This window comes from Lytechinus pictus, chromosome 13 (assembly GCF_037042905.1).
Source record: "Lytechinus pictus isolate F3 Inbred chromosome 13, Lp3.0, whole genome shotgun sequence".
Lineage (NCBI taxonomy): Eukaryota > Metazoa > Echinodermata > Echinoidea > Temnopleuroida > Toxopneustidae > Lytechinus > Lytechinus pictus.
Window position 1 is genome coordinate 7,912,728 of NC_087257.1, and position 13,227 is coordinate 7,925,954.

General features: G+C 38.1%; 1 protein-coding gene across 1 annotated transcript; it reads right to left on the bottom strand.

Annotated features, from left to right (window-relative positions):
• Positions 1–1,992: 1,992 nt before the first annotated feature.
• On the bottom strand, positions 1,993–11,992 carry LOC129274470 (kappa-type opioid receptor-like). The gene has a single exon (XM_054911277.2). It carries the CDS (start codon positions 11,287–11,289, stop codon positions 10,150–10,152), a length of 1,140 nt encoding a protein of 379 aa, XP_054767252.2. The 5' UTR covers positions 11,290–11,992; the 3' UTR covers positions 1,993–10,149.
• Positions 11,993–13,227: the final 1,235 nt, after the last annotated feature.

Here is a 13,227-nt window from a genome sequence, read left to right on the forward strand (position 1 = left end):
TTGAAAAGTTTGCAAACGACCTATTGAGTGCATTACCTTTCATGGGTCATTGTGTTTAGTCGCAAGAGAAAAATTGATTATCGAATATGGATATGGAGGGGGGGAGGTCCCTTCAGTTTTTGTAACGTACTTTATGTATATATATATATATATGTACTAGTGGCAATCATTTGGCATTAGTTGATTTCTAAAAAACGTAAATAAGGCCTATGAATTCGATATTGCACCCATCATACTCACCTTAAACCTTGGTTATGATGAAGAAAACAAAGTAGTTGAGGGCATTAATTATCATTCCTTCTTTTTGTATATTCACTTTAATATCAAATTGAATTGACGGCTTCAGTTTAGAATAAAAGAATCAGTTAACTGACTTTCTTTTAATGTGATGTTATAATAGATACATGTTCTTTTGTCATTGCCCCTACCCCAAATCCACCCCCGGCCGAAGTAAAGCTTTCATCAAACTTTAAATAGCTCAAAACAAAGCTAGGTCACATGTCCTCTTTTACCAAGCCCTCAAGGTTTGCAAACATATCCACAAGGTGCATTTAGACGCTTCAAGTAACCTCCCCCACCTTATACATACCCCTTCGGGCAATGTTACTCGACTGGCACAACATTCTTTTCACTGTCAGCATTCATTCAAATGTGTAAAGCTCAGCCGCAGTATTATCAAATCAACCCGCTTGTAGCTAACAGATGCTTCAGGTGTCGACTGCCTTGGATAGGGGTCACCGACTTGGGCGTTGATTTTCTTCCTTAAAATACCCTACTCCATTGATTTTCAGAGGAAGGTCTAAAATGTTTCTATCTCGTTTCCGCTTTCATTTTCATCAGAGCCTTAAAGAATAATGGAATGGAGGTTTGTATCGTTATACCGTGTGTGTTTTAAATTAATATGGGCCTTACACATTCTAACTCATACTCGATGTTCAAAATTATCCTGCGGAGAAGCACCGCTTTCGTAAGCGAAATTCAAATAATCTCAAGATTTCCAGACATACGCAATGCAAAGTTTAATAATTAGTAAAAATTGGTGACAGCCCGCGAGACCGAAGGCCCGCGAGACCGACCTTTTTCCCCTTCATCGGGTGCCACGGTCGACTGGTTTAAGGCGCCTCGTTTCAGCGGCGTAACAGGTGCCTGTCATCAGAGGGGGGAGAAGGCAGAGCCAAATATTTCCCAGTAATTTCATCTAGAATTAGTGGCATAACTAGGATTTCAGTTTAGGGGGCAGTAGTGGGCACAGGAAGCGCGTTCCGGGGGTGGGGGTGCAGGGAGGGGAGTGTACCCCCCCCCCCGCAAAAAGCGCGGAAGGTCCGACGTTCCTTTGAATTGTTCCTTATCTGCCCTCGCTCATCTTAATACGTCCTCTGCCTGTTATTGGAGGGGGGCAGGGCAAAGAAATTATGTAAGTCCCGAATCAGTTGCTTTGCTAGGATTTCATTTGGGGGGCGGTAGTGAGCACGCAAAGTGTGCGAAACACTTCATAATGAGAGCGCGAAAGGCGCTCCATGTTATAAGGGGAGTTTTCTCCCTCCCGCGCGAAGCACGGAAGCTCCGACGTTTTCTTCGAATTGATCCTTGCCTGCTCCTGCTCTTCTTACGTTCTCTGCCTGTTAACGGAGAGGTGGGGGATAAAAATTTCGAATTGCAGAAGCTCCGACACTTCGTTGAATCATTCCTTGTCTGCATCCGCTCTTCTTATGTTTTCTGCCTGAAGTGGGGAGGGGCACAGCCAAACATTTCCCGTCAACTAAGTCTAAAATTAGTGGCGAAGCTAGGATTTAATTCAAGGGGGCGGGAGTCAGCACGCGAAGCGTGTGAAACACGGGACACGGGAGCAGAAAAGGAACAATTTGAAGAAAACGTCGGAGCTTCCGTGCTTTGCGCGGGAGGGGGAACCCCCCCCCCCCCCCCTTATAGGGAGCGCCTTTCGCGCGCTCAGTATTAAGTGTTTCGCCACTTCGTGTGCTCACTACCGCCCCCTCAATGAAATCCTTCTAGACGGAGTTACCGGGAAATATTTGGCTCTTTCCCCCTCCCCCTCTGATAACAGGCGTACGGCGCTGCAACGAGGCGCCTTAAACCACTCGGCACATTATGAAGGAAAAGAAGAAGAAAAGTCGGTCTCGCGGGCCTTCGGTCAAGTGGTCGGACCCCGTAAAGATTATATTGACGAATTAGGGGGGAACATAATTCCACAAATCAAGGATATTTCTTCATCTCATTTCATATCAAGAATATTTCACTACCCTAACTATTACATGCAAGGGTAACATTGTGTATGGAAGTTTCGTTTTCCCTTTTTTATTTGGGAGGTAGGGAAATGAAAAGTCAGTTTCGTAATCGAAAAACTGAAGAAAAAAAGTAAACGGGGCATTGTAGGTTCCACAAAAGCTTTATATTTAAGATCTGTCTGCGATGAAATTCTTAGACACTCTCTGCGGTTTCAAGACGGAGGTACGCGGTTTGACTAACAAATATCCTTTTGTTAGATTTTGCAAACAACCTACCACAATTCAATAAAAAAATAACAATAATTAAATGATTGGAGAAGAGCAATACCTTGCGTTAGGTGAATGAAGTATAGCAAAGAAATTGCATTTTCAGTACGGCAAGGTTGCATAAACAAAGTAGAACTATATTTACCGAAAGATAAATGGCAACTTTGCCATCTGCCCCCTTTTTTCCTGACCAATCAAAATCATGTCCCCTTGTCCTAATAAACATGCAAACAAACAGCTATGAACAAAATAATACAAAGTGATATCAAATACTAAGGAAACCCACGTGAAACTCAAACCTATGAGGTTTTTTTCTTTCTTTCTATATTTCTCTCTTCCTCTCTCTCTCTTGCTCTCACTTCATCAGTCGGAAAAGTAGTATTTCATGACGCATGTGTAGGGTGTATGTATCACCTAACTAGGTCAAAGGCACCGGCTTGATGATCTACTAACCAAGAACAGACGGCGCACGTCGTGACATGAAGGTGTTGCAAAAGGTTAACGGAAATTATTCCAATGTGTTTTTCTTTCAAAATAAACATGGATTAATAAGAAATCACATGCCAAGTTTAAATTCAATTTTGGAAATGAAACGTTGTTCGAAAAATGATACCTGGAATATCAATTACGGATATTTATCATTATTTCTAAATTAGAGTGGATGCCACTTCGTTATTTCATTATTCTTATTTATTTTGAATTATAAGTACACTAAAATTGAACCTTCATGAAAAATATAATGTGCACTTAAGCAAACGTCATTCACACCCTACAACCACCCTACATTTCTAAAGATTCAATTAACAAATTCATATAATTTAGTAGGATGAAAATAAAATGATTTCAAACTTATTTACGCTGTCAGACATTGTTAAAATGCTTATTACGAATTGGCCCGAAATTGTTAATTTGATATCTATTAAACGCGTAAGTATCGCTACATCTTCTATTTGTGTTCATTGATTGATTGTCTTTTTCTTAAATTTTACTCATTCGATTTCCTCGCAAGTAGGGTAAATTATGGGATAGATATTGCTAATTTTTTAGATATCCGAAACTGTGCGGGACGTACGCATCCTTTTGCCCTACGATAATCCGAAGGTTCTTCTACAAGATTGAAAATTCATATTTAAAAACCCTGAGTATTCGGGAACATGAAAATAAGTGTTTTATTAACTCTTTTGTACATTGTACATTAAATATTAACAATGATGAGTGGGTTTTCTTATAATACTGTGATCCCAAAGCCTTACATAATACTTTGATTCTCAGATGCATTACAGTCTTTCTCAATGACTTGAGACAAAGTCTTCAGCAATTCCATCAAACGACCAAAACATTCATTTATGTCTTCAACATCTAGGAATTCAAAAAAATGCCAGACACTTTTTGCAATCCCTTTATTACGTCAACTCAACTGTTTTTCTTCTGAAAGATGATAAAAAAAGCTACACCAGTCCATTTTTTTTCTGGTTATCTAGCTGTGCCCGGAAAACTGTATTCCCCCTTCACTACAAGAAAGCCCGGCAAAGGGATTTTCAACGAGCCGTACCACCTTGATTATCATACGTATTGGGTAGGAAGATAATCATTCCTCTATGTTCTTCCGAAAATCCCTTACTAGTTTGCCAGGTCTCTTGTTGCTTCTGGAAGTTTCCTCTAAAATCTTTCTTGGGAAAACTGATTCTTTTGTTCCTTTCTTCACACCGTTCAAACCTACATTCCTTTGTCAATACAGTAAACGATTCCAGAAAAGGAAATGCTTATCGGTGTATTTCTGAAAATCCATATGACTTAAGGCTTGCTTCAATACTTGACCTTGTTACTAATTTCGAAACTGGGATAGTCACGAAACTATGTCACGTGTGCTTCCCGGAAACTGATTCCTCAATAAAGTTTGCAGCTAGAAAATTTATAAGATCACTTTTTGCACATTCTCCTTTATTTATTTGTTCAATATTTCAGGTCTTCTTTTTATTCAGAATCAACTTTAAAATGTTTAATCGAGTAAAATACGCAGGTTTGGGGGATGAAAGTCTAAAACCAACGTTGCACAGAGATTAAGTAAAGGGGGAAGCTGTTTTTTTTTTTTTTTTTTGGGGGGGGGGAGGATTGTGTGTAATGAAAGAAATGAATTTTGTATACAGTCCAGTTGACCAGGCATTCGATATTTTATTCAGTTTGTTTTGGAGGTCTTTTATAATGACGAAACTTATAAGCCGTCTACCATAGACGGCTTTAAAGGGGAATCCAGCCTTGGCCATAAAATGCTGTGTGGGGAAGGAGAAAAATAAATGAAACAGAATGGTGAAACTTTGAAAGAAATCGGACAAGCAATACAAAAGTTATAGCTGCTTTAAAATTGAGATCACTAATACTATGTAGATTTCAAATTGGCAACTGGGTAAGTAAATTTTGACAAGGGGCAAGGACAACTTTCCCATAGGCCATGTACTTTATTATCAGGGATTTGTGGTTTTCTCCTAAAGTACCCATTCCCCTGGGGCAATAATCCAAATATAACCCATGTAGTATATTGTATATGTCCTCATGAAAGAAAAATATAATTTGAAATAAAACTTTTGGGAAAAATGACATTTTAGCCATAATATGTATTGGAGTACATGGAAGAGTAGTCCTTGCCTTACATCACAATGACATCCCATATGCGGCCAATTTGAAGTCTCCATGGGTATAGTGATTACCAATATTTACAAGTTTTAAAAATTCATAACTTTCTTGTTGTTTGTCCAATATTGTTCAAACTTTCACCTATCAATTTGTCTGATTTTTCTTTTCCTTATAAAAACAAGTTTTTATTTGGGTTGGATTCCCCTTTAAGGTATACAGGGGGGGGGGCTGCATGCAATAAGGAACCCCTTACCCGCGCTCTGCAAATCCAGCATAACTTGATATTCCCATCCCCTACCCTTCCCCAAATCCCTTCACACCAAAGATCGGCCAGTGAACGTTCATCGACATGCCGTTGGCCAAACAGGTGATAGACTGTGATGAACAAATTAGATTTTGCTCCATCCCATTTTGGTCCGCCAATAACTAATGAAGCCTCAGCGTTCCCGGAACCGAAAGGGGAATTATAGCACAAGGATGTGCGTTTGTTTGTGGTATTCTAGAGAACAATTCTTTGTCAAAGCACCAACCTGCGGCGGAAACGCGTTCTTTAAACGTTTCGTCGCTGGGGTGCATGGAAAATCAAGTATGGCAAAATTAGTTCGATTTCTACTGGAATTTTCCCCCTGAATCCTAATTTCAAAATTCATTTTTAGTTATCTTTTATAGCAAAGGTATATGCTCGCTTTCACTATGAACACGGTGAAGAGGCGTTATTTAAACTAGTTGTTCGTCTCGGCAAGACTGTATGTACACTGACGTATGTTACCTGATGTGACAAGAACGCAAATAGCCATAAACCAGAATGATGTTAGCACAGCACAGATCGAATCCATATCTAAATATTTGTGTCGTTTTTATAATCACAAAGAGCCTCTTCTTACAATGGGATAAACCAATATTTACTGAAAGCAAGTTTCATAATATTTACTCCTTTTTTGGTGTAAGTATTCATACACATCAAGCTTGTCAAGTAAGATTGATACGCCGTTGCAAAAGGGTAGGTATTAGATAAGCATCACATAGGTAACGTGACTCATTATTTATTTTAATTGTTCATACAGCAGTAATATAAGAACATTATTTATCTATTTTTACATATGGTTTAGAAATTAGAGTATGTCTGTATTTCTCCACTCCATCAATTACATCATCACATTTTAACAATTCGCAATTTTTCACGTCGTCGTCATAATTTTGTATTCTTCATTTAACTGCGTATAGTAGTTATTTGTTGACGTTGGTGTATGTTTCATTACCCATTGATAAAGTTCTATATGATAAACGACAATTCATTCATGTATATCTTCATTTGATTTGAAAAAGAACATTTATACCTAAGTACATTTTACAATCTATTACATAACGTTAACTTTAAATTGTTGATTTTGTAAATTCTTGAAGATAGGTGTCACATTAGATGAATGTTCTTACTTCACAAAATCAATTTAAACACGCCAGGAAATTAAAAAGAGATATTTTAAAAGATGAAAATCATTATTTTGTTGTTCGAAATGACAAATACCCGAAAATTTGCTTTGCCAAATTGATCGTGCCCGGAAGCCGCTGTGCAGCGCCAGATCGACGAGGCTCTATCCCTTTATTCGTTGAACGCCAAACAGGGTAGCAGCAACTCCCATCTTTTAACGTATTTTGGTCTGACGCGGCCGGGGTTTGAACCCCCGACCTCCCGCTTGTGAGACGGACGCTCTACCTACTGAGCCAACACACCGGTGGCATGTTCCAAGTAACTCCCAATCGAAGGAATATCTAAAAGGGGCTTTCTCTGACATACTAAATAAAGACCGATTAAGTCTTTCTACACAGGATAACACGTGTACCATGGTATCATCTTAAGTTCAATATCTAGCATAATATGTAGTATTGATATTTTATACCGATCATAATTGATATATTCATTTTTTTTTATATCAATGTTCATTCGCAACTCAAAAGGGGATTGCAAGGTTGCACGTTAATTTCAGACAAACGCAAATATACAGACACAGAACATACACACACGTAAATACACACACCCACACGCACATGCCTGCATACCCACACTCACAGTTCACCAACTGTTTAACAGATAATACTCTTAAAACATGATACAATCATTCGGTACTGCACTTCAAAGGTTTCATACAATCAGGGACATGAATTTAACTGCAAATGATAGGCAGAGTTTGTAAAATATGTCTTTTAAGCCTGAGTATTTGCGGATGCAAATTGCTTATCAATCATGTTTCCATAGCCTTGTCGAAGGTAAAAAAAAGTTTATTTGAAAAAGAAAAAAAATCATACAAAAACAAATCATTTTCCCATAATTTAATTATAATAAGTTATATCATAAATCTGATTTTAATCACTGCTCTGGTGTTCCTTGACTTAATTTTTGAAGTAGATTTTTTTTTCTTCGAAATATGGCGTATTCATACACGGCCCAATGTGATATCCAACCTTTTCTGTTGAATATGTGTGACTATTTCGGTAAACTGAAAGACACATTCGGAACATAATACTCAGAGAAAACCATCTGACGATAGATACAAATGTTTTTCTCTGTGCGCAGAATTCGCTCTGCTGCTACGAACATGGCGGAGCAGAAGTGTCATGGGTCCAATAATGAACGATTTCAACATAACGTCGTATCCCATATTATATAAACTCCTATTTCATAAATTATTTCAAAAAATATTCACATCATTTCGGCTTGCTTTGGAATGCTTCTTAACTTTTCCAATAGTTTCCTTCCATTTGTGTCTAGTATAACACCAAAATTAATACAGTTTTCACATCCCAAACGATTATTCAAATTTGAATCACATTTGGAACAGTCCTATATTCGAGGCAAAGTGTAAGAGCTACTCTAAAGGTACCTCGAGGGTACAATTTTTACTAATGCCCTCAATGGTGTGTATTATTTTTATTCTATTACATGGCATAACAAATAGTATATATCATCACGAATTCCATTATTCATGATTTTGGAAAATGGTAGAATAAAACATAAGTTTTGATAAAAAAAAATTCTGTCAAATTTTTAGCGCAATTTTCAAAGATCGTTGAAACAGCTCGATCATTAATTGTCATCTGAACAGTTATCAACGTCATCATTTTCAGGAAAAAACATAACAATGAACTAAAAGATAAACAAAATTGTGTGTATATATTTCCGATTTCGGATAAAATTTACGACTACGTATTCAGTGTTATCGCCCTCATTGACCTCAGGGAAGATGAATATATAATCTCTATTTGACAGTGCTTTTCTTTAAAATGTCAATCCTTTATCCTTATTATACAATGATTGACATTTTAAAGAAAGGCGCTATAAATATTATTTGTATCTGATTTTTCTTACTGTGTATTATGTTTATTGAACTGGATCAACGTTTGGAAGTGCATGTCGTACAGTCGTGTGTACACAAACAGTGACCCCCAAAAAACGTTATATTTTACTATTCTAATCGCTCTGTCCATAATTGAGGAATGACAAGGAATGCACGCATGGCGCATTTACTTGATATATTACTCTGTGAGAAATAATAATTAGACATCAAACAACCACATTCCTCCTTACACGCCTAAGCCATGAACACTAAACTAAGGGAAAGCCTTCTTCATTTTACTTGTAATGTAAGCATCTGTTTGATTAATTCATTTCCTCTTAAAACAAGTTGTTATGCCAAAAAGATATTCACGTTACTTTCTCCGGCAAAATTAATTCATATGGAATTCTGCGTCTTAGAGATAAACGTCCCATGTAAAATAGTTATATCTTAACGTCACTTCCCCAAAAATAAATTACAATACTAAGAGAAAGAGAAGTGTGAGAATGCAGAAATTCGTACCACCCTGACCATTTGCATTTCTGCTCCATACTACGGAGAGCACCAATGTTTTTTTTCATGAAAAATTATCAATTAATAATATGTTTGGTAAACTGCAATGAAATGCTATGAATTATGTAGCCATAAGCATTAATGTGATTCCATCGACATAAAAACACTTGTATATATCTGAGGATTTAACCTTTGCCTTATGATTTGATTGAAAACAATGTCCAATAAGATTATATTTTTATAATAACAAATAAAACATCTTGTCAACAAATGGGTTATAGGGTTGTGTCGAAATATAAATGATCTGTTACCCATTTTGGTTAAAAATACGAAATACAATATACTATATTTGACATACAAATCCGTTTCTTCCAAATACAAAACATAAATCTAGATTAATCCATATATTACTCTCTGTACATTTAAACGTCCGAATCTGTAGATATCCCATTCGGTACAATGTCGCATCACAATCAAGGATGGTGAGCAGTGGTCCCTTGTATTGACATAAATGTTATGACACACAAATCCGATCAGAGTTCATTATGACATTGTGATAGATGGGTCAATATAAAGGACAACCAGTCCATTTCTGATTTTAAGCCCTCCCTTGTCTCTCGACCCACATCAGTTCTCGACAGTACATTTATGTCGCTGTGACGTCATAGAATGTTCCACTCGAAATATTTCATAGACGGATAAAAGAGATATATACCCGGTGTGTTCATTCACTGATAACCACATGTAATAAATACGCGTGCGTGTTGTGAAGTTTTTATTTTTTTTGGCGAAAGCTTGACTGGACTCCACTCTAATTTAATCTTGTGTGGTAGCCTGGAATTATGTTGGTGTTGCGTTTCTTCTCCGTTGCATTTTGCAAAGCAGTGGCAAGATTGATTGTTGCATACGAAAAATCTTAATCATTGCTATGAGCATTACGATCCAGTATTAGAATTTCGTCACGTGCACATATCCTTCTTCACTTTCCCATAACGCTGGTCATAGCACGAAATTATCATACAATCACTCGGTAGATATCATCGTGCTCGTTTGGACTATCGCTTTCCTGAATTGCTTCCTGTCATCCTGACAACCAAAAGATGTGGCAATGATAAGACATGGCAGTTCCCACAACTTTTCGAATATTACAAATGTGCCTCTTTTCACATGGTTGATGCCGTCTTTTGCGAGGTTTCTGGGACATTCAGACAACCTTGCAAAGAAGGTTTTCTGCCGTTCACCAGAACACCTCTTATAGTGCCCTGTGTTTGGCTTAACTCAAATCTGTCCGTGAAACCAGGTCCTCCTTGGTTGAAAATGGATCCACCAATAGGAGAAAACATGACCAATTCCTTGAGGGCTCGCCTAAAATTGGGATTCCGTGCTGCATAAATGAATGGGTTTGCACAAGAGTTACAGAAGGCGAGAGCTACAAACGACCTGTATACTGGACTGTATAGAAAATCGACCTCCACTAAGCCAATGTTGAAGGCAAGATATCCTATTTGATCAGGTGTCCAACAAATAACAAATATTATCACCACGACAAAGAGCATTTCGATTACTTTTCTCCGCGCTTGTAGAAGCTTTAACGCCGGGCCAGATCTCTTGTCTCGCTTTGCTACCAAGGACCTGGCTTGATGGTTTAAGGCGCGAATTGTGTATACGTTTGCCATGAGCATGATTATGACGGGAATGAGATATTCCACCAAAAATAAGACGATACCAAAGAACATTTGAAACTCCGGTGTTGGAAATTTAACAGTGCAATTCACACCTGGCGTGTCAACGAACGATACATAAAAGCTATTGGTGTTGATTATGAAAGATATGATCCAAATTACACAGAGAATGATATCCGGGCGGTAACCGGCAAATAGTCGCTGGTAGCGGAATGGATAGCATACAGCAACATAACGCTCACCTGATATCATGATTAACGTAAAAACCGATGCCATGATGGAAATCCACATGCATACAGATGAATAAACGACTTTGCAGTAGAGCTCACCTAGGACACCGTATGGAAGGCTGGACGGGGTGGGGATGGGGATGATGAAAATTGAGGTGAGGAGGTCTGCGACAGCGAGTGCGAGGATTAGCTTATCCGTACTCGTCCGGCGCCGTTGCTGTCGGATGATGACGAGGACCACCAGTAAATTACCGAGGAATCCCACTATGGCAAGTACAAGGCACATCATCTGGAACCAAGCCCAGAAAACCACTTCAGGTTCTTCTTCCAAAATATTCTCTGTCCCATTGTCGGGGTAGTACGTCTCCGTTTCAAAAGTACTTGATTCCATGGTGATCCGTGAACCGCTACACCATGTCCTGAATGTAACAATGCAATACAGACAATAGTGGTGTATTTTTTCGTATCAGTGCTGGCATACAACCAAATAACATGCTCACTCCTTTGATATTATCAAACCACCAGCACAGGTATTCACTTATATTTGACGTGCAGTTGAAACTTGCCTCGAAAGACGATGGTGGAAGGCTGCCAGCACGTGTGTTTGTTGCTGTATTGATTTAACCAGTCACGTTTCGCACACTTATATCATATCGCTACTTCATTTCGCAGGAAATAATAGCAGTGCGTGCCTTTACGTCGCAGGCAGAATGAATCGACCGCGCATGCTCAGTTTGCCAGCATCCTATTGGCTTTCACGCACGTACTTTTTGCCCAATGGCGATGGACGAGAGGTAGTCAATGTGAAGAGTTAGTTGTTATCTTCCAGACGTTCTCCTCGCACAAATCTTGTTCACGCGGTGCCCTTAATCAATAAACCACGATGCTAAGAGCGGCTATCTCCGCACTCGAACTCTCATCGGATTTCAGTCGATAGCCAATTGGAGTAGCACGTCGTTCACTGATTGTGAGGCTCTGTTCCAAAGCTCGGCTCCCTGTTATTTATTTTCCACGTCGTTTACTCTCCTCGCACTTCCCCCTCCGGCCGCGACTCGTTGCTTCGACGATTAGCCGTGGATCAGGTGGCGGGATTGAAACCTGCAACATGAAAACAACAACAGAATCATTAGTTCACGAGGGTTCCCGCCGAACGAGAAGCAAATAAACAGCTATTTAAGCTTCCCCTGAAACGCCTTTCCCTTTTCCTAACGCTCCCCCGATTTAATGTGTAATAAGAATTTGTGAGATTAAAACTAGCAAGTGTTGCTTGTCTTTATATTATGCATGTCATAACATTTTAACGTTTGCCTTAATTTTACAAAGCGTTTCTTTTCGCTTCTCGTCGGTAACCAAACGAAGGAACTGGTGACGTCACTCATCGTTTATTGTGTAAATGTTAATGTATGAATTGTGCGTCATTTTCAATTTTTCTTCAGTGTAATGTTGTACACAGTTTTATTCCTTCCTTAACATATATTTCGGCCATCGCTGCAATTTCCAAAATGCAATAAATGCAATATTCTATATTCCACACAATAAAATTACACAGTGCACTGTTAGAAATTTTTTTCCTTAAAATAAAAGAAGCTCCTGCAGCAGAGTCTCGAGAACACCTGTAATATTACCAGATTGTGTAATCTTAAAAGAAATTGGTATTTGGTGTATGGAATCTTACAAATTTCCTTGAATAAGACATCCTTTTCCCCTTTTTATACAGACCTGTTCTGTTAAATTGCAGAAAAATTCCTGTTTTATGAATTTACAGATTCTGTTATTGCTTCCTGCAAAATCTTCTTTTTTTCTGTAAAATCACAGTTTTTTTTAGTGTGCATCCATTCTATCTTTTGCATATTACTCATTTTTATTATTCTGCTAGTTTTACGACTTTGTGGGGGAAAAAAGGCGAAACTTTAACATATCTTTCTTATTTTTCTTCCAATTTTAATGTGTGTTTTTGTTTTCTGGCGTTGTACTTGCTTTCTTTAGTTCTCTATTCGTTAAAATCCCATTTTTGTTCTATATAGTTGAATTGACTTTTAACTAACTACACATATCACAACAACGTGAATTGCACATGCAAATAACAAATATATATAAACTTGGCGTGATCAATGTGCTTTTAAAAAATAGACATAGCTGACTATGATTTTGCATTATATAGCCAACCCACCATTAACGCTGCAACATGGATGAGAATGCATACTTTTATTTAGAACTGCTGATATGTCAAGCCTTTGGATTTTACGAGAAATGGTATTACACCCTTTTTTCTCTTTTCATCAAATATAAAATATAAAGTTGTTGTAATCTGATGTGCGGATGTTTTACC

What these genes read in the sequence shown, in the direction of transcription:
- LOC129274470 (XM_054911277.2), bottom strand. Translation starts at nt 11,289, where the DNA reads ATGGAATCAAGTACTTTTGAAACGGAGACGTACTACCCCGACAATGGG.